At 43.4% G+C, this 21088-nt stretch overlaps 1 protein-coding gene across 2 annotated transcripts in view; it reads right to left on the bottom strand.

The window, feature by feature from the left end:
* alk (ALK receptor tyrosine kinase) overlaps positions 1-21088 on the bottom strand; it is a 386248-nt gene that overhangs the window by 118292 nt on the left and 246868 nt on the right. For both annotated transcript variants that reach the window (XM_052085650.1, XM_052085651.1), the window contains exon 5: positions 6001-6131. In XM_052085650.1, the coding sequence (XP_051941610.1) occupies positions 6001-6131 (131 nt within the window). The remainder of the gene's footprint in view (positions 1-6000; positions 6132-21088) is intronic.

The raw sequence follows: 21088 nt of genomic DNA, 5'->3' as shown, positions 1-21088 counted from the left end.
GAGAAGCTCCACCCACTCTATTTATATGGACGCAGAACACTGTAACCTTCCACACAAAATAGTTCCAAACAAGTAACATCCGCTTGTGACGTGGGCCGCGTTAATCTCGCGAGAAAAAATTTAATCCCGTTAAAATTCATTTAAATTAATGCCAATAAAAACGCACTAAACTGACAGCTCTAATATATATACAGTGTATATATATATAAAGCGGCTGGATAGCTCAGTTGGTAAGGCATCGGTTGGGCATACGGGAAACGGTGGTTCGATTCCCGCCTGGGGCAAGAAAATGAGCACATAACACCATCCAGTGTGGATCCTTGGGCAAGATCCTTCACGCTAATGACTACCTCATACAATGATGAGAGACACTAAAATGAATGACATGCCGGCTCAGACATCGCCCGGCCAAACAAGGTCTGCGTCAGGTGCTGGGGAACCAGAGCACCTTGATGAAAAATGGGCCACTGGAACAAAGCGGAGATGGGCGAGATGCGATAACATGGCTCTGTTGGAATGCTACTACTCAAGCAACCCTAGTCAGAGGGGTTGCATACAGAGAATGTGGGCTGAATGGTTACTTCGGAACCCACAGTCACGGTTGACCACGAAACAACTAGTAACTCATTGTTCCAACATCCACAAACGGCAACTGCTGTCACAACTTGAGATTGATGAGGTACAACACAGGTTCCATGGTGAAGGAACCCCCCAGGCTGCCAGATCAGAGGTCATACCAGAGATTTGACTTTCCATCTGAAAGTCTCATGGAAAGTGTGAATGCAGCACTGAGGGCGATCCCTTCCGTAACGATCACAGAAACCAATGAGCTGGTATACGCTTCAGCATCAGTGATCCTAGAGACTCTTGGCTATAAGAGCAACCATGGAAGCCATGAGAAACGCTACCCACCATGGAAAAGACGGTTGGAGGCTAAGATCAAGAAGGCCAGGAAAGATGTGAGTCAATTGACGGAGGCCCAGAGAGGTGTGATGAAAAAGCCGATACCCGAGAGGTACATCCAGATGACCATACCTGAAGCACTCGAAACTGCCAAACAAAGGCTCCAAGCCTTGTCCAGTCGCCTAAAGCGGTACACGAAAGAGAATGAGGCCAGACGAATAAACAGGCTGTTCGCAACACAACCTGCGAAAGTGTACGCTCAGTGGCAGGGTCCTAACAACAGAGCTGACCCACCAAGACTGGAAACTGAAAGGTACTGGAAAGGCATATGGGAGAAGGAGGGTGCACATATCAGCAGTGCACCATGGCTGGTGACCCTGAGAGAGGAGCACAGCAACCTCCCTGAACAGAACCCAGTTACCATAACAGTGGCAGACATAAAGGAAAGAGTCTCAGATATGAAGAACTGGACAGCACCAGGCCCAGACATGGTCCACACTTACTGGCTAAAGAAACTCACAGCACTCCATGAGCGCCTAGCAGCACAAATGAACCAGCTGCTGAGGGATGGGACTCACCTAGGATGGCTAACCGAAGGGCGAACGATCCTGATCATGAAGGATCCCTCAAAGGGTGCAGTCGCATCCAACTATCGGGCAATAACCTGTCTCTCCACAACATGGAAGCTCATGTCAGGCATCATTGCGGCTAAGATAAGTGGACACATGGATCAATACATGAGCGAAGCACAGAAGGGCATTGGTAGAGATACCAGAGGAGCCAAACATCAGCTCCTGGTTGACAGAACAGTCGCACAAGACTGCAGGTCCCGACGTACCAACCTGTGCACAGCCGGGATTGATTACAAGAAAGCCTATGACTCGATGCCACATACATGGATCACTGAATGCTTGGAGTTGTATAAGGTGAACAGGACCCTAAGAGCCTTCGTTGCAAACTCGATGAGGATGTGGAAAACCACACTTGAAGCCAATGGCAAGCCACTTACCCAAGTGTCCATCAAATGTGGCATATACCAAGGTGATGCACTCTCCCCACTGCTGTTGTGCATAGGATTGAACCCCCTAAGCCAAGTAATCACCAAGACAGGCTATGGATACCGCCTCAGAAATGGAGCTACAATCAGTCACCTCCTCTACATGGATGACATAAAGCTGTATGCTAAGAGCAAAAGGGACATAGACTCCCTGATCCACACGACCAGGATCTACAGCAGCGACATCAGGATGTCATTCGGGCTTGAGGAATGTAGTCGTATGGTGACTAAGAGAGGAAAGGTAGTCCGCACTGAAGGGGTCTCACTCCCTGAAGGAACAATAGCAGACATTGAGGACAGTTACAAGTACCTCGGTATACCACAAGTCAATGGCAACCTCGAACTGGCAACAAGGAAAGCGGCTACGGCCAAATACCTCCAGCGAGTGAGGCAAGTCCTAAGAAGCCAGCTCAATGGCAAGAATAAGACCCGGGCAATAAACAGCTATGCCCTGCCAGTGATCAGATACCGAGCAGGAATAATAAGGTGGCCAAAGGAAGAGATTCAGACCACGGACGTTAGGACCCGAAAGCTCCTAACCATGCATGGAGGATTCCATCCCAAATCCAGCACCCTGAGACTGTACGCAAGCCGAAAGGATGGAGGCCGGGGACTAGTGAGTGTGAGAGCCACTGTCGAGGATGAAACATCCAAGCTCCATGAATACATCAAGGCGAAAGCTCTAACGGATGACGTACACAGAGAATGTCTCAGACAATGGGGAACAGTAGATGAGACGCCGGAAGAGGGACCATCATGGGAGGACAAGCCCCTACACGGGATGTACCACCGGACCATAACCGAAGTGGCCGATCTCAAGAAGTCATATCAATAGTTAGAGAGGGCTGGCCTGAAGGACAGCACAGGGGCACTCATCCTGACTGCTCAGGAGCAGGCCCTGAGCACCAGAGCCATTGAGGCCCAGATATACCACATCAGACAAGACCCAAGGTGTAGGTTGTGCAAAGAGGCACCCGAGACGATCCAACACATAACTGCAGGGTGTAAGATGCTGGCAGGTAAATTTTGTGTTTATATTGCATTTAATTGAAAGATGTTTGTTGTTTTTTTTTTCTCTTTCTTCTTTCTTCTTTCTACATACATTCTTGCTGCTGGAGGCTGTAAATTTCCCCAGTGTGGGACGAATAAAGGATATCTTATCTTATCTTATCTTATCTTATCTTATCTTATCTTATCTTATCTACATGGAACGCCATAACCAGGTGGCTGGCATAGTCTACCGAAACATCTCTGCGGAGTATGAACTGGAAACCCCAGCTCAAAATGGGAAACACCTTCAAAGGTGGTGGAGAATGACAGAGCGAAGATACTGTGTGACTTCCAGATCCAGACTGACAAGATGGTAATGGCGAACCAACCAGATATCGTGATCATCGATAAAGGGCAGAGGAAATCCCTTGTAGTGGATGTAGCGGTCCCAAATGATGGAAACATCAGAAAGAAGGAACTCGAGAAACTAGAGAAATACCAAGGGCTCAGAGAGGAGCTGGAGAGAGCCTGGAAGGTAAAGGTGACAGTCGTGCCTGTGGTGGTCGGAGCACTCGGGGCAGTGACCCCCAAACTAGATGAGTGGTTGCAACAGATCCCGGGAACAACATCGGACACCTCAGTCCAGAAATGTGCAGTGCTGGGAACAGCAAGGATACTCAGCAGAACCCTCAAGCTTCCTGGTCTCTGGTAGAGGACCCGAGCTGAATGAGGGACACCACCCAAGGGGTGAGAAGAGGATTTAAAAAAAAAAAAAAATATATATATATATATATATATATATAAATATATATACATATATAAACACACACACACACACATATATTTTCCAGTTTTGTCACACAGGCCTGATAATGCTATGAAAGAAAAAAATTATTTGCATTTGTGTGCTAACAGCCAAACATGCTACAAGAACTGGTGTCAAAGATGTACCGTAATTTCAAGACTATAAGCCGCTACTTTTGTCACATACTTTCAACCCTGTGGCTTATTGAATGAAGCAGCCTGTTTCAAGATTTTTCCAACTGCCGCCAGGAAGCGCTCAATTAAAAAGATAACAGTGAGATGCTTTCATGTGTCACAGTGAAAACAATCAGCCATGAGAGGGCGGACTTCACCTGTATTTTGAGCTTATACTTTATTAATCGTAAAATGTTATACCTTTATTTTCACTCCATATCTTCTGGCTCATTTGTTTTAAATTCATGAGACAGCTGGGATAGGCTTCAGTGCGCCGACGACCTTGGTGAGGATCTGAACCGATTCAGAACAAAAAGAACAAAAGCGCGCAACATTGTTACCGTTGAGTACCGCTATCAATTCCCAGGTACCGAGAATTGGAACCGAAGAAATGTGAAAGGTACCCATCCTTTGCGTGTGTCGTACAACCCAGAATTAAGTGAGCGCAAAGTATTTCTGCGGCACACCCGATGATCTCTAACGGCATAACATAACGACATTTTCAGGCTCTTTGCTCAGCGGTGTGGAAACAGTGTGATAAAATATTAACCTGCTCTGCGCTTCAGGGCATATATAACATTTAAGGCAAAATAAGCAATTACATGATCTTTTTAGACTAATAATCCAGTGTGTATCAATCATAATACAACAATACTGGACAAACATTAGATAAAAAATTTGAAATGCTGTGAAAACAGATGACGTTGGGTTGCATTAATTACTGTATAAAAACAAGAATTAACAGGATTCTGAAAGGGATACAGAGATAAGCCAACAAAACAGATGAGCAATTTACATCTACTGTCAGAGGTGAGTGATTTGGGATAATTTAATTAGTACAGTGTGGAAACAGAACAGTGTGTGTCGAAAGTTTGAAACCCTGGGATCTTCATGACGAGATCTGAATCCAGAATGGTACACTCTTCATCCCTAAAATCCAAACGTTAATTGAAAACGAGACATTTCAGTTTCTTTTTTGTTTTTTTTCCTTGCAGGAAATTGTGTCAGTCAAATACTGGGAATTCCCTCAGTGCTGTGGCGAATTATAAGATTTGATATAGTCCAGTATAAGAAGCTAATGGTGGAACATTTATTTTGGTCAACCTTTACTCGATTACTCCATTTTATACTACGGCATGAGCTAGTAAAGAAGATGCTGAGGTTTTATAAGAGAGTTTAGGACTCTTGGAAAGAAGTGTTTTCCCCTCAGAGCATGTACATGCATAAAAATGCCTCGCGATATGTGTACTCTGCACCCACATGAGAAGAATCCATTAAACAGATTCACGCTGGTACAATGGCGTTGACCTTTTTGAGTCTCTATTTCATGTTTGATGAATTGGAGACAATGAGGGGAAACAAGGATTTTCAACCATTCTTCCTTTGTAAAGCTCACTTGAAATGATAAAGCAAATGCTAATGTGAGCCTCCACAGGAAATGAAAACAGTCGTATTAATTCAATTGGAGGAGTGTTGAAAATCAACAGAGAGGAAGATTATTTCGGTCTCCCAACAGTCATCACATTTCATTTCAGAATGTAGCGAGAGAAAAAAAAATCCCTCATGATGCCTGCATAATTTTTAGTTTGACATGTTTGATCCGCTTTGAGAGCCGAGTCCCTCAGCAGACACGTGAAATGCATTTACTGTAGTCTACATGCATATTACGCGAGCATTCAAAAAGTACACAAGAAAAAGAAAACGAGGCCGAGTCTCTTACTGAGCATGGGGTAGGATTGTTTTTCACTCCATCCACCTTTGAAAATTGCTACGCAATTACAACTATGCCACAGTCAGAGCACTGCAATTTCGTTTTATAGAGGAAAACCTGTATTTGATTTATCCCAACCATTTCGCACATTGTCAAAAAGCTATAACTAAACAGTGGAAATGTGCATCTGTTATAAAGGGATGATATCAGGATATGATAAATACAAAGAGTAATGGGACAGGTGAATATTTTGAGGAAGTACAAAAAAGATGCAATGTTCTCAAATGTCTAGGATGATATTTTTAGATTTGCAAGTAGTTAACCAAGTGCCATAATCACAATGATGAACAAGATAACTTACCCATGGTGCAGTTGGTGGTGAAGTTGGGCTCAATCATGGCCGTGTCATCAAGCGTTCCCTGGTCATAGCTTGCTGAGATCCGGAAAGGTGAGCCCCCGTGGGTGCCCAGGGTGAGGTGAGCCATGGCCCAGCTGCCAAGGAGAGAAAGCAGGAGCAGGATCATTGTGATGAGCAGGTACCATGGCTGACAGACATTCACGCATCCTCTATGAGGCGTCGGGGTCAGGGCGGGTCGGTTCTGCTCTTCGTGAACCCCGACGGCCCCTGGAGGGAGACTGTCTGAGACCTCAGAGGAAAAAGATGTGGGGGGTTCTTCGTCCCGTTCCATTTTGATTTGCTAACACCTTGCCACTCTTTGAGTCCATAAAGGAGCCTTTGAGATGACCAGGTGAAAGGTGACACCTGACTCGAAACTGTTCACTGGTAACTGAATAAAATTGCAAATATGGAGGAGGAGAAACTGCTGATTCTGGAGCATATGAGGCAGTCTTGCTTTGAATGCTGTCCTGCCAGAGCATTCAACTGTCCCTAATTTGGTAAAGCAAATTGTGCTGATTTCACTTGGGCTTTAACGTCATAAAACAATCCCTCCTCTCTCTCTCTCCGCTTTCTCCTCCCTCTGGCTTTTGATCCTCTGCTTCTTTTCACATATGCCATCAGTCAACCACTTTTATCCACAGACTGTGTACACTGCGATATAAAATATTAAGGCCACCGTTTAACATGATGTATTTTCAACCCTGGAATAACTGTGTAACTTTTCTGCCACAAAACAAACCACCACGAAGGCTGAACTGCTACAAAAAACAAAAAGCAATCATAGAGTTGGTTACTTCTGTGTGTCTGTCCTAACACGTGCATTGAGTGACATCAATCCATCCATCCATCCATCCATTTTCTGATCCGCTTCATCCTAGCAAGAGGCATGCTGGAGCCTGTCCTAGCCATCTTCGGGCGGTAGGCGGGGGACACCCTGAACTGGTTGCCAGCCAATCGCAGGGCACACAGAGATGAACAACCATCCATGCCCACACTCACACCTTAGGACAATTTAGAGTGTTCAATCAGCCTGCCATGCATGTTTTTGGAATGTGGGAGGAAACCGGAGTACCCGCAGAAAACCCACGCAGGCACGGGGAGAAAATGCAAACTCTACAGAGTGAGGCTGGAGCTGGAATCGAACCCACAAAACATTTAATTCATAACATGTATTATCTTTGTTGCAGCTTCAGTTTTTGTGAAAACGCAATATAAATAAAGATGTATTGTTTGTATTTTCACGCATGAAATGTGAGTGGATGTATTTGGTAGCAGAGTCTGTGTGAAAACAGTAGACGGAACCCAAAACACATCCACGCACAGCTGCTGCTCCACAAACATCGGCGCTTTTATGATTTCCCAGACGTCTGTGCCCTGACGCAACAGGCTTTGCATCACAAGCGCTGCCGTCTTCTACTTCGGTTTTTCTTTTTGAAAGGTGTGATTTCTATTTTCAACTTGCCTCACTCCAATTTACTCATTTCACTCGGCTTTTCTTAGAGGCGAGGGAAGGTGTTGACCAAATGAGAAGTGAAACTTCAGCCCCAGACGACGTCATTAGAGGGCATCTGTCATGTCCTATCAAAGGAGAGAAATTAAATACCCGATAAGAGTCGCTCGCCACTGTGTCCTTTGCCACGTCAATATTAATATCAGACTCAGAAATCTACATGTTGTGATGATCCAAGCCCCGCAGGATCAGTCAGCAGCAAAATGGTGATGAGCCCATAATTGCACAGGAATGTTTGTTTCCTTGTGCGTAAAATATATACAGGCAACACAGTACGGTACAACAACTCCTAAACACCAGATAAGCAGCGAATAAACACCAAAACTGAAATATGCAACAAATTAGCAAAATTTATCATTTGAACGTAACTAACTGCGTGTACCTGAAGTTAATTAAGCATGGTGCACACAATTCTATGTCATCTACCCTGAATTGACCCACCACATACACTAACTCAAGGGTGTCAAATTCATTTTAGTCGCGTGCCAGTTTGGAGTTACGTCTTCCCTCGAAGGGCCATTATGACAGTGAAATCACCAAATGATTACTTGCACATAACAAATTCATAGATGACTATTTTTGAAATCAGTCAAGTGAATTTCATTTTACCCTGTGCAGACTGGAATCACCGTGAGCCGGATGCAACAAAGCAACCCCACTTAAGATGAAGCTTTAGCTACATTTCACAGTTTGTACAGCATTCTTTTTGTTGTATACTTTACTTTTGTGTTGATAAACATAGAGCAGATGTGACTTGCCCAAAAACTCCACTTTTGCCTCAGCTGTCAAAAATCCCCCAGAACCTTTTTTGGCAAATTAATATACATTGGGGCGCATTCCAGATTCAAAATATTTCAGAGGCCATGATAGGCGTATCTTTTCCTAACGTTGTATACCAACAGTTTTGTTCATGTGTGTACCACCAAACACAAGTCTCTTTGACTGCTCAAGTATTTGTATCACACTGTATCTGCACTGGCAATCACTGGATATGATGAGATGAACAATTGTGAGTGGAGCTGCCATTGCACATCACTCAAAACATTCATTCATTCTTCTTCCGAGCCGCTTGAACCTCACTAGGGTCGCGGGGGGTGCTGGAGCCTATCCCAGCTGTCTTCGGGCAGTAGGCGGGGGACACCCTGAATCGGTTGCCAGCCAATCACGGGGCACACAGAAACGAACAACCATTCGCACTCACACTCACACCTAGGGACAATTTAGAGTGTTCAATCAGCCTGCCAGGCATGTTTTTGGAATGTGGGAGGAAACCGGAGCACCCGGAGAAAACCCACGCAGGCCCGGGGAGAACATGCAAACTCCACACAGAGAGGCCGGAGCTGGAATCGAACCCGGTACCTCTGCACTGTGAAGCCAACGTGCTAACCACTGGCCTACCGGGCCGCCTCACTCAAAACATTTCAACTTAATTAGTGGTTGACCATGCATGGCACAATGCCCGGAAATAAAAATGGAATACAAATGAGTGAGAAAGACGAAAGAGCGCCTGTGAGTCAGCAACTCATCGAAGTTTCTCCTTTATTTGTAGCCTTCCACCCTTTTTTAAAATCATGCAGTGTTCATTTTGCATTCGGCTAGCTTATTTTGGACTGTTGTCATTGTTTTAGTTGTGACATTCATCATGGGAGCCTATCGTTTGGCCGCTTGTCGTTGTTGTGTGTGCCTGTGAATCGGCAGCCCAGTTGCAAGAGCTCCGTTGTCTTTATTTGTAATCCTTGATCTTTTACGTAATTACAGTGCTTTAGTCGTGACATCTTCATGGTGGAGAATATTGTCACTAGTGGACTCTGCATACATTTGTGTATGATGCCAAAACCGTGATATTTGGTTGCTGCCATAATGCATATGACACTTTTTTTAAACTATACGACCACAGCAGAGTGTCAGTGATGGCAAAAAAATCCCTAAAAAACTAAAAATGAAATCAAAGACCCGTAAATGGTTTGATTGAAAAGTAATTCGTCTGACTTCATCTTTCTTAGTTTTAAAGATTGCTTGTGTAAGCAATTTTCTGTTCTTAGTTAGGGGTGACCTTGTGGGCCAGTGGTTAGCGCATCGACCTCACAGTGCAGAGGTTCCGGGTTCAATTCCAGCTCTGGCCTCCTTTGTGTGGAGTTTGCATGTTCTCCCGCGTGGGTTTGTCTTCGGGTACTTCCTCCCACATTCTAAAAACATGCATGGCAGGCTGATTGAACACTGTAAATTGACCCTAGGTGTGAGTGTGAGCGTGGATGGTTGTTTGTCTCTGTGTGCCAGCCATTCCTGCAATTGGCTGGCAACCGGTTCAGGGTGTCCCCCACCTACTGCCCGAAGGCGGCTGGGATTGGTTCCAGCACCCCCCGCGACCCTTGTGAGGATAAGCGGATCGGAAAGTGGATGGATGGATGTGTAGTTTTTTGGGGGATGTTTTTGTTGTTCTTTGTCTTTCTACGCATCTGTAGTTTAGATTATTTCCCATTTGTTGTAATTATAGCCTCATTACTTTTGCAGTGTAGATTTTGTTCTTATTTAGTTCAAAGCGACGCCAATCTTCACTTGGTAGCACCTTTTCTTCATGCGCACAGAATTTCAACCCTTCGTTACTCAGTAAAATAATAAATAATAATAATACATTTTATTTATAAGCGCCTTTCAAGACGACCTTTTAGTGCTTCTAATCAAGGAAGGAGTTTTTAAAACTTATTTTTGATGAGGCCATCTGACTTCTGGAACTCATCTGCAGTTAACCCAAAGGAAGAGAGGGTAGATATAGAAACCACCTAACAGGGTAAAATTTCTTGACTCATGGCAAGAGCTCTCTATATGTTTTAACCAACAAGATTAGATCACAGTTCATTTTATAATCAGCAAATGATAAAAATAAAAAAAGACTGGAAATAATGGCGCATTGATATGCAACAGGGTTGAAAGCTGAAGGTGCTTCTGTGTTTGCTGCTTGAGCAGTCGTGCATGGAATAGAGAACATGCACGGAATAAGTCAGGAAAGGAATATGTTGCGTGGATGGGGCACTGCAGATCGATTGCTACCGACTATTTGTTACTGTTTCTTGAGAGTAAATATGTTAACTAGCATGCAGTTTGAATAAGCTGGTAGACAAAAGATGAGGTTAATTATCCCCCCTCCCCCAAAAAAGCAACGAAAAAGCACAAAGGCCTTTGTTTCACCTGGTTACACTTCTAAAATTTGAATCACTACAGCATGTGCAGTTCATGCCTATCAAAGACCATACACTGGAGTCTCATCAACGGTGAATTCAGGTAACTTTGTTGATGACTGCTGGATCACTTAGTATCAGCACGTGTTGTTTGGGGGTTCCTTCAGGTCCACAGATGGACAATGAAGAAAGGAGACTGGCAGCCACACTGCAGTGTTGCGCAACTGCTTGCCCCATCGTTTTGCTCCTTTCATGTTCCTTTTTCAGGATTTAGTACAAGCATACTGCTGTCATGCTTTGTGACATTCTCACTCCGTGTCTCCCACAACTGCAGATGGCATAAACATGGAGCAATGAATCCATCTGAAATCCCTGGTTATGTTCAGGAGAGGCCCAAGTGAGTGTCTCAAAACCCACCATCATTCATTGACTCTGGACCACCTAGTTCGCTTTGTCATTGTTGTTCACCATCGAGGTCATGGAGGACCATCCAAACTTGGGGTCATCTTCCACCTCATTGCAGCCACTCCTGAAGCATTTGGGTCATCCTAAGACGCACAAGTACATCATAGCATGTTCTACATAAACCCCTGTGAGACATTCGGTTGGGCCCTACCCCAACTGAACAAGGAATCAAGTTCAAATGTATTTTTTGCTCCATGCTTATGTCACCTCCAGTTAGTTGTCTGACAAAGCATGAAAAGTACCCAACAAAAAAGCCTGAAAAAGAACCACGGAGTGGGTGATGTGAAAAAAAATTACAGCATAATTGTGGTGCGGGCCAAATGGCACTGAGTTATGAGCATGACTGCCACAGTCTCATTTTGTTGTTGTTACACCGCATTAAGCTTGAAAGAAAGGATAATCGTCACACAGGCCTGAAACTAAAATAGGGCTTTGTGTGTGTGTGTGTGTGGGGGGGGGGGGGGGGTCAGGGGGACAAGAAGATTACATTTGTTTCATCTGGCGGGAAATGAATACCAATTTTCTTTATGGCACATGTGAACAAATGGAGGATTTAGTCAACAATATTCATGAGACTTTTCCATGATGGTTTCTGGCTAGAATAAAGAAAGCCACTTAAGGTAGACCTTAACCATTACATTACATTACAGCCAATTGATTTAAACCTGTATGCCGCTAAACAGATTATTCTGCAACAAAGCTGCCAGGAGCTAATCGTGGCGGATGAAAGCAAACTGGAGCAAATAAACAAATGCCAGATGCAAGTGTGCTCTCACTGTGACGTGTGTTTATATTTCACACAGGCTGAAAATGACACAGACAGTTTCTGCAACGCCAAGTACAGAAGCACTGACTTAATATCTGAATTTACAAAGGGAGCAAAGAGTCTTGAATCAACTTTTCCAATAAACAATTACTGACATTTAAAAAAAATGATGATGCTCATTAATTTATACTGCCTTGTTAAAAAGTAGCAATTCCTATTTCCTCTTGATAAAGAGAAACATTCGGGTTTCTGTTTTTTTCTCCCAAGTCATTTTTCTAAACAAACCTTACTTTTATTTTTTTAACTGAGATTTTCATACTTTTACTTTACAGTGGATTCCGACATTTTGCGGTTCCGCACCTGCGGATTCGCATATTCACAGATGTCCCTCCCACGCCCTTCAGTTTTTCCAAGGAAAACCTCTCCCCATCCCCGCAATGCATTTCATTGGGTGTTAAACATGCACAATTTTTTGCTCTTTGCACGCCGGCCTGGTTCTTACACTCAAAGACTTGGACACATCTAATTTCTAGCATTCACAAGTGTGCTTTGCTTAAACGTTTGACTGGTATTATATAAATTGTGACAATAGTTTAAGTTGACAAAAGCAAGCAGTATCCTTTATTTTCCGTTAAAATGTACCATGTGGCGACAGACTGACCTTCACTTCCCTGATACCATAGCACAGAAATGATTGAATATTTCTAGCCGAAATTTTAAACAGCCTAATATCTCGAAGCGAGAACGAGCATCGGTCAGCTCAGACATTTTACAGCAACAGGCCATGAGCTATGAATGCTAAGCTTCAACCAAGTTTTAAATCAAAGACAAATGAGACACAATTCTGCCAGAATTTAATCGAGGTCAAACTGAACACCGAATACTCACGGATGATTTGGACACATTGGAAGCAATGAAATAATTTATAAGGGAAATTAACAACTATCCAGTGACAGCTTCTGCCAAGACAGATGGAAGCAGATGACTTAGATGTCTGAGCCTTAGTAGACAATGTAACAAGTGAGGGTCATTTCTTCAATAACACCCTAAGAATAGCTGCATTAGTGATTCTATCTTGCACCATGTACATTTTGGAAATCATTTTTTTGTTAAAAAGATCAGACCATGGCCACATCTTTAAAAAGTCTCGTAATGATATTAAGTCTTGGTATTAAATGAAACCTATGTCACACTTTGTTACATTTAATATTCTTCTTGTATCTGTACAATTGGTGCGTCCACACATGTGGGTGTTATATCTTATAAATTATTGAAATTATTGACTAATCTAACACGACAACACTTCATTATGAATAATTCACGCTAGCAATGTAGCATCCGTGGCTAAACATTTGAGGGATATGGCTTTGGTCAGAGACTCAGGGAGAAGGGAGGAGAGAAGTGAGGCAGCATTCAGATCTTGCTAGCAGTTTCATAACCGCAAATTCCCTTTTTAATTCATAATGTGGAATTCTCAAAAAATTCTCAACCTGTGGGAGGAAATATTCAGGAAAGAAGAAACAAAAAAGGCATTCAAGATTCGGATGAGAATGCTACAAAAGCAAACAAAAAATGTTTGTCAACACCATGGGCCCTATTTGCCTGCCCAACGCAAAGTGTGCTGTAACCGTGCACGTGGGTGGAGTTTTATTTTTTGCTATTTACTCAGATGCGTGTTAAATTCAGTGCAGGGCAGGTGCATGATCTATACTTAGCTGGGGTCTATGCAATAGATTGATGCATGCAAAGTACGTCCATTAGGACCTGCAAGAAGATCTCGACTTGCAGATGGTGTCAAGTTGGCCAGGATGATTACACATCACGACAGTGAAGTAGGCACTTGGAGACCACCTTCCACCTCATTATTCCTGTCCGTGATTGATTCCAAAACCTCCTCCAGACAAACACCCCCAACCACACCATCTCTCTGCTGTAGTCAGGGGGGTGATTTTATAAATATATTCAAGATGATAAGAATAAGATGCTAATGTGTTGGATTTCCACAATGATTCAGAGGGTTAAATATACACTCCTAAATTTATGAAAGAAATTCAATGATATCCACCACACTAGTGCGCGTAGGTAGATGCACTGGCTGACCCTGATTTCTAAGGCTCTTCTTGACTTTGTTCCATCTTATTTATGGAATCTTCTTTCATGAACTAAAAGTCGCTCTGCCTTTTGATTCTCTAATGTTCAGCCCCTTTTTGTTCCTCGTGTCAGAACTGAACTGGGAAAGAGAGCATTCAGGTGTGCTGCCCCGACAGCAAGGAATGCTTTACAGACTGAACTGAAGATCTCAGAACTTGTTACACACTGAGCCTTTTGATCAATGTTGATGATAAAAAGTGTGAGACCCCCAAACGGTGCCTGTGTTTATGGTTTGTAATTTATGCTGAAACATTTCTGCATTAAGACACAATACACTTGCAAAACATTCTATTGAAGCCTTTTGTCTATTTTTACTTTTCCAGTGTTTTTCCACGATGTGTGCTGCTGACCTCTTGACGTCGATCAAATTAACCTAAATCGCATTTCATCACGTGCCGCAGTTTGAAGCTGCTTTCAGCAAGCGTAAAACTCAGTCAACTTTTATTCACCAATTTTAATTCATCACACTGAAAATGCACCTTCCCTCGATGCCGCAATTTACACAACTGCTCAGTGTTGGCATATTTAACAAGCTAAGTACATGCTGTTGTGGTAATTACTGTATATTGCCTGAGATGTTGTTTCCTCGTTTCTCGAGATGTTGTTTTTTCACTTTAGCACCACCCGAAAAGTCTGGAAAATTAAAATGGTTGACTGCTATACCTCCACAATTCGGACCAAGGAGTTCTTAGGCTTTTCACAATTATTGAATCGTCAAACAAGTCCAATTTATTTAGAAGCAAATATCTACATTCACTTTACAGAGTCTTTAAAAACAAAACCATCATACATTTTAACCCTCGTCTACCCTTTTTATATGATTTTAGTGTGCAGCAAGGTTTAGCTACACACACTCTAGAAACAACAACACAGTGCTGATGTTTGTGCTGACACACCATAAGCTGTCTGAGGCGGTTCACCAATATCACTGACCATGAGAATATGTGAAAGCTGTGAAAGGAAGAGTATTGTGCTGTGTGTCAAGAGGAGGTGACAAAGGCTCTTGCCCGGCAAGTGGAGCTTCCAGAAGAAAACAGGCAAGGTGAGCCGATAGACAGACAGGACAGTGCATTGAATATCTAGTGATGGGAACGGAGACTTGGTGGTGGAACCAGAAAATGTGGGAAAGAATAAAAGAGGTTTAATAAAAAGAAGTGGGAAGGAAGAAATTCAAAAGACACTAAAATGGAAAGGCAGTTGGTCCTGATGACACATCTAAAGAGGAATGGAAGCATCCAGGAGAGGAGGCCTTGGAGTTTTTGACCAGGCTTTTGAAGGGAATTCTTAAGGGTAAATAGGTGCCTGACAAATGGTCAGGTGGGCTGGTGTCCATTTTTAACAACAGAGGCGAAGTGCAGAGGTCTGGTAACGATAGAAGAATCAAGTGTAAGAGAAACACTATAAAGTAATGGAAGCCATACTCGGGACAGAAGTGATTCTTTTTGAGCCACATTATGGTTTCATCCCTATGAAGAGTATCACAGATGTATTATTTGCCTTGAAGGTGTTTATGGAGAAGTAAAGAGAAGATCAAGAAGGATTTGACGTTGTGTCTCTGTCGATCTCGAGAAAGCATATGACATACCCAGAGAGGAATGATGGTACTGCATGAGGAATGAGGAAGTCTGGAGTCAAAGAGAAGTATGTTAGAATAGTGCAGGACATGTATGAGGGGAGCAGAACAGTGGTGAGGTGATGCTTCCCCCACTCCTCCAGATGAGGATGGACGAGAATCTGTCAGAGGAGTGACTTTATCAATAGAAGTGTGATGAGGATGAAGATGCCGGCAAAGAGAGCGAGAGGAAGACCTAACGGAAGGTTGATGGCTACAATGAGGGAAGAGATGAGGGCAGTTGGTGTTAGAGAGATTTGAAAATTGGACTTTGAAAAATCCAGCACGCCGGCACCTGACCCTACTGAGGATATACTTTACGGTGCATACAAATGGATGGATGGATGGTCTGCTCTACTTTCGACATGCCATTTTAAGATAAGATAAGATAAGATATCCTTTATTCGTCCCACACTGGGGAAATTTACAGCCTCCAGCAGCAAGAATGTATGTAGAATGAAGAAAGGAGACAGAGAAAAAAAAAACAAACCTCTTTCAATTAAATACAATATGAATACAAATGGATAAATCGCAGTACTATTTACAATTTTCCTTCACATCATTTAATTATTATTATTATTATGATTGTTATTTTTTATTCATCAGCCTGACAGCAGTCGGTAGGAACGAGCGTCGGTATCTCTCCTTCTTGCAGCGCGGGTGTAACAGTCTCTGGCTGAAGGAGCTACCAAGTGCTGTCAGGGCGGGCTGGAGGGGGTGGGAGGGACTGGCCATCATAGCTTTTAGCTTAGTTAGCATCCTTCTGTTGCCCACCTCCTCCAGAGTGTCAAGGGAGCAACCCAGGACAGAACTGGCCTTCCTGACCAGTCGCTCCAGTCTCTTTCTGTCCCGGGCTGAGATGCTGCCTGACCAGCAGACAATGCCATAATGGATGGCCGAGGCCACCACCGAGTTATAGAACGTCTTAAGGAGTGACCCCTGAACCCCAAAAGACCTCAGTTTCCTGAGTAGGAAGAGTCGGCTCTGTCCTTTCCTAATCAGGGTGTCCGATCATTTTGGTGCAGGTATAGCCCCATGAAGCAGACTTGGAGGGAGAGGGTGGGGGGTGTCAAGCTAATGCTTTTTTTTTTTTGTTCATCTAAATGTCCTTTTGTAAATTATGTATGCTTGTTTTAAGTACGCATTTTTATCCCATGTTTTAAGCTCTTGTAAAGTGTCTTTGAGTGTCATGAAAAGCGCTTTCAAATAAAATGTATTATTATTAATGCTTTTATATTGAAATCTAATACTTAATGACCACTTAATAAACACATTGTGTTGACATATCGTGGGCCATGTACAATGCTCATTTCCCCATTTTCAAATGAACCTAATCCTTTTGATATTTTCAAAGGTTGAAGTGGGCATAAGTAGATATGTCCAGGTAAATTTTGGTAATGATTGATCGGCGTTTTTGCAAATTATTAGCAATGTGTTACGTTGTACATTGAATGATATCCATCCATCCATCCATCCATCCATCCATCCATCCATTTTCTGATCCACTTAATCCAAACAAGGGTCGCGGGGGTTGCTGGAGTCTATCCCAGCTGTCATCGGGCAGTAGGCGAGGGACACCCTGAACCGGTTGTCCACCAATCACAGGGCACACAAGAGACGAATAACGAACCACGCTTACACTCACATCTACGGACAATTTTGAGTGTTCAATCAGCCTGCCATGCATGTTTTTGAAATGTCGAAGGAAACTAGAGTATATTGCTGACTGGGAAGGGGTGTTTTGAGAGTACTTGGTTATTAATAGTACGTTGTATCACTATCCTGATCAAAAAGAAACAACATCAATTGAGCTCGTTTGTGAAAAATGGACCATCTTGGCCGGATGATCCCTGTAAGAGCTCTCAGTAATATGCAATGCCACTGCAACCCACGATGTAACACAGATAAGAACATACACGCTGCATTCTCTTCAAAACTATACGGGAGTTTTGGTTGGCTGATCTGTTAACAATTATTGTCTATCTACTGTACTCTACATCATGTTCCGTGCTCTATTACAGTATGTCTCAGCACTTCCCTCATAAGCCTCCAACTCATTACCCAGCAAGCCTTGAAGGCAAGAGCCCCTTGCCTCCAATAAAAGTGACTGGCACCATGTCGCACATAATTCAAGATAAGCTCATCTCTTCCCAAGTTAAGCAACCAGGGACTTTCCGCTCATGTGCCCCACTAATGTTATCAGGAATCAGGGGTGCCTCACAATGGAACGATACTGATATTTTTCAGTTCCATGATAAGCTTTTCAAAATGACTAGCTCCCAACACAAAAAGTTTGTATTTACCCACACTAAAGTCAGTTCTTCAACAAAGTCATAAATGGGCCTCAATAAGACTAAATATTTAACATATCAAAGGCAGCCATAATTTGTTTAACTGTTATGGTTGCTGAAGGGCTCGGAACAGAAGCGGATTCTCAAAACGTGGCCTCAGATGAAATTGAACAAAAAGGCTTTCTTAATACAAAAACGTAAGACCGACAAAGTACAACAAAGAATGCTGATTCCAATAACCATAGAAAAACACAGCTAACCAAGAAACACTGGCAAAAGGCAAGGATAATATGAACGGAAATAGCTTGTAGTGAAAAGACAAGAAAATAGCCCAAGAGACATCGGCATGAGCAAGGAGAGGAATAATCCGACAAACCTTGATATCTTGACAGTTCTTAAATACATGGCAATTGATTAGAACTTTGGCAGCAGGTGTGCCCACTGAAGCGAGGCCCTCGACTGTAACCTGCTGGAAACACACGAGCAGGATCCTGACACAAATACCAATGGACTTCAGGCACGCGGCACTTTTGCGTTTGGGGTAAGGTGGCGTGCTAATGTTTGGTCGGCAAATAAACGCAGGATGGCAATAATGACAACGTCAATCTCGTCAGTTGACTCACCGTCTGACGGAATTACTGAACTGTACATGATGTTATTGGTTTCAGAATTGCTACAACTGTCCGAGAAACGGTGATGCAATGAAGTGACTCATATCTTATTTAAACAGCTGCAGTATTCGCAGTTTTACGAGATAGAGCCATGTTTACTCAAATGTGCATGGCGTGATCTTTGAGACACAATTCTCAACTACATTTTTAGAGCACTTGAAGAAAGAACCACAGCGGTAACAACATGTTGTATATAAAGATATATATATATATATATATATATATATATATATATATATATATATATATATATATATATATATATATATATATATATATATATATATATATAGAGAGAGAGAGATATAGAGATGAGGATTTTTTTTATAAGGCTATCCAGCCTTCGTTGCGAACTCGATGAGGATGTGGAAAACCACACTTGAAGCCAATGGCAAGCCACTTACCCAAGTGTCCATCAAATGTGGCATATACCAAGGTGATGCACTCTCCCCACTGCTGTTCTGCATAGGACTGAACCCCCTAAGCCAAGTAATCACCAAGACAGGCTATGGATACTCAGAAATGGAGCTACGATCAGTCACCTCCTCTACATGGATGACATAAAGCTGTATGCTAAGAGCGAAAGGGACATAGATTCCCTGATCCACACAACCAGGATCTACAGCAGCGACATCGGGATGTCATTCGGGCTTGAGAAATGTAGTCGGATGGTGACTCAGAGAGGAAAGGTAGTCCGCACTGAAGGGGTCTCGCTCCCAGAAGGAACAATAGCAGACATTGAGGACAGCTACAAGTACCTTGGTATACCACAAGCCAATGGCAACCTCGAACTGGCAACAAGGAAAGCGGCTACGGCCAAATACCTCCAGCGAGTGAGGCAAGTCCTAAGAAGCCAGCTCAATGGCAAGAATAAGACCCGGGCAATAAACAGCTATGCCCTGCCAGTGATCAGATACCCTGCAGGAATAATGAGGTGGCCAAAGGAAGAGATTCAGACCACGGATGTTAAGACCCGAAAGCTCCTAACCATGCATGGAGGGTTCCACCCCAAATCCAGCACCCTGAGACTGTACGCAAGCCGAAAGGATGGAGGCCGGGGACTAGTGAGTGTGAGAGCCACTGTCCAGGATGAAACATCCAAGCTCCATGAATACATCAAGGAGAAGGGACAACGGATGACGTACTCAGAGAATGTCTCAGACAATGGGGAACAGAAGATGAGGCGCTAGAAGAGGGACCATCATGGGAGGACAAGCCCCTACACGGGATGTACCACCGGACCATAACTGAAGTGGCTGATCTCAAGAAGTCCTATCAGTGGCTAGAGAGGGCTGGCCTGAAGGACAGCACAGAGGCACTCATCCTGGCTGCTCAGGAGCAGGCCTTGAGCACCAGAGCCATCGAGGCCCAGATATACCACACCAGACAAGACCCAAGGTGTAGGTTGTGCAAAGAGGCACCTGAGACGATCCAACACATAACTGCAGGGTGTAAGATGCTGGCAGGGAAAGCCTACATGGAACGCCATAACCAGGTGGCTGGCATAGTCTACCGAAACATCTGTGCAGAGTATGGACTGGAAACCCCAAGGTCAAAATGGGAAACACCTCCGAAGGTGGTGGAGAATGACAGAGCGAAGATCCTGTGGGACTTCCAGATCCAGACTGACAAGATGGTAATGGCGAACCAACCAGATATCGTGATCATAGATAAAGGGCAGAGGAAAGCCGTTGTAGTGGATGTAGCGGTCCCAAGTGATGGAAACATCAGGAAGAAGGAACATGAGAAACTCGAGAAATACCAAGGGCTCAGAGAAAGAGCTGGAGAGAGCCTGGAAGGTAAAGGTGACAGTCGTGCCTGTGGTGGTCGGAGCACTCGGGGCACTAACCCCCAAACTAGATAAGTGGTTGCAACAGATCCCTGGAACAACATCGGACATCTCAGTCCAGAAATGTGCAGTGCTGGGAACAGCAAGGATACTGCGCAGAACCCTCAAGCTTCCTGGCCTCTGGTAGAGGACCCGAGCTGAATGAGGGACGGACACCACCCGAGGGGTGAGATGAGGATTTTTTTTTTTTTTTTTTTTTTATAAAGACACCACTTTACTAAAGCATAACATTTACTTGCTATTGTTTACTGGAAAACATTTTTCGGATAATATCAGTCTCTAAACTAAAATATTGTAATAATATAAGGAACACACTGGGGGGATGTGCCGAGTGCCCATTTACAGTATCAAGTTAGAATGAGAAATTCAACTTTCAGTAATTGTTGTCTGCAATTCTAACTACCTGCTTTGCATTTCATATCCATAAATTGAGATGAAATGAAAAAACAGTTTTTCAAATGTTCATCATTTTACTGTACAACCAATAAAGCAGAGGTTTAACCTGTCCAATACTTTTTCGGATTTCGATGAATGGATAACAAGTTCCCAATACCGAAC

Source organism: Hippocampus zosterae, chromosome 14 (genome assembly GCF_025434085.1).
Source record: "Hippocampus zosterae strain Florida chromosome 14, ASM2543408v3, whole genome shotgun sequence".
Taxonomy (NCBI): Eukaryota; Metazoa; Chordata; class Actinopteri; order Syngnathiformes; family Syngnathidae; genus Hippocampus; species Hippocampus zosterae.
The sequence above is the reverse complement of the archived record's forward strand: the minus strand, read 5'-3'. Positions and strand labels throughout refer to the sequence as shown.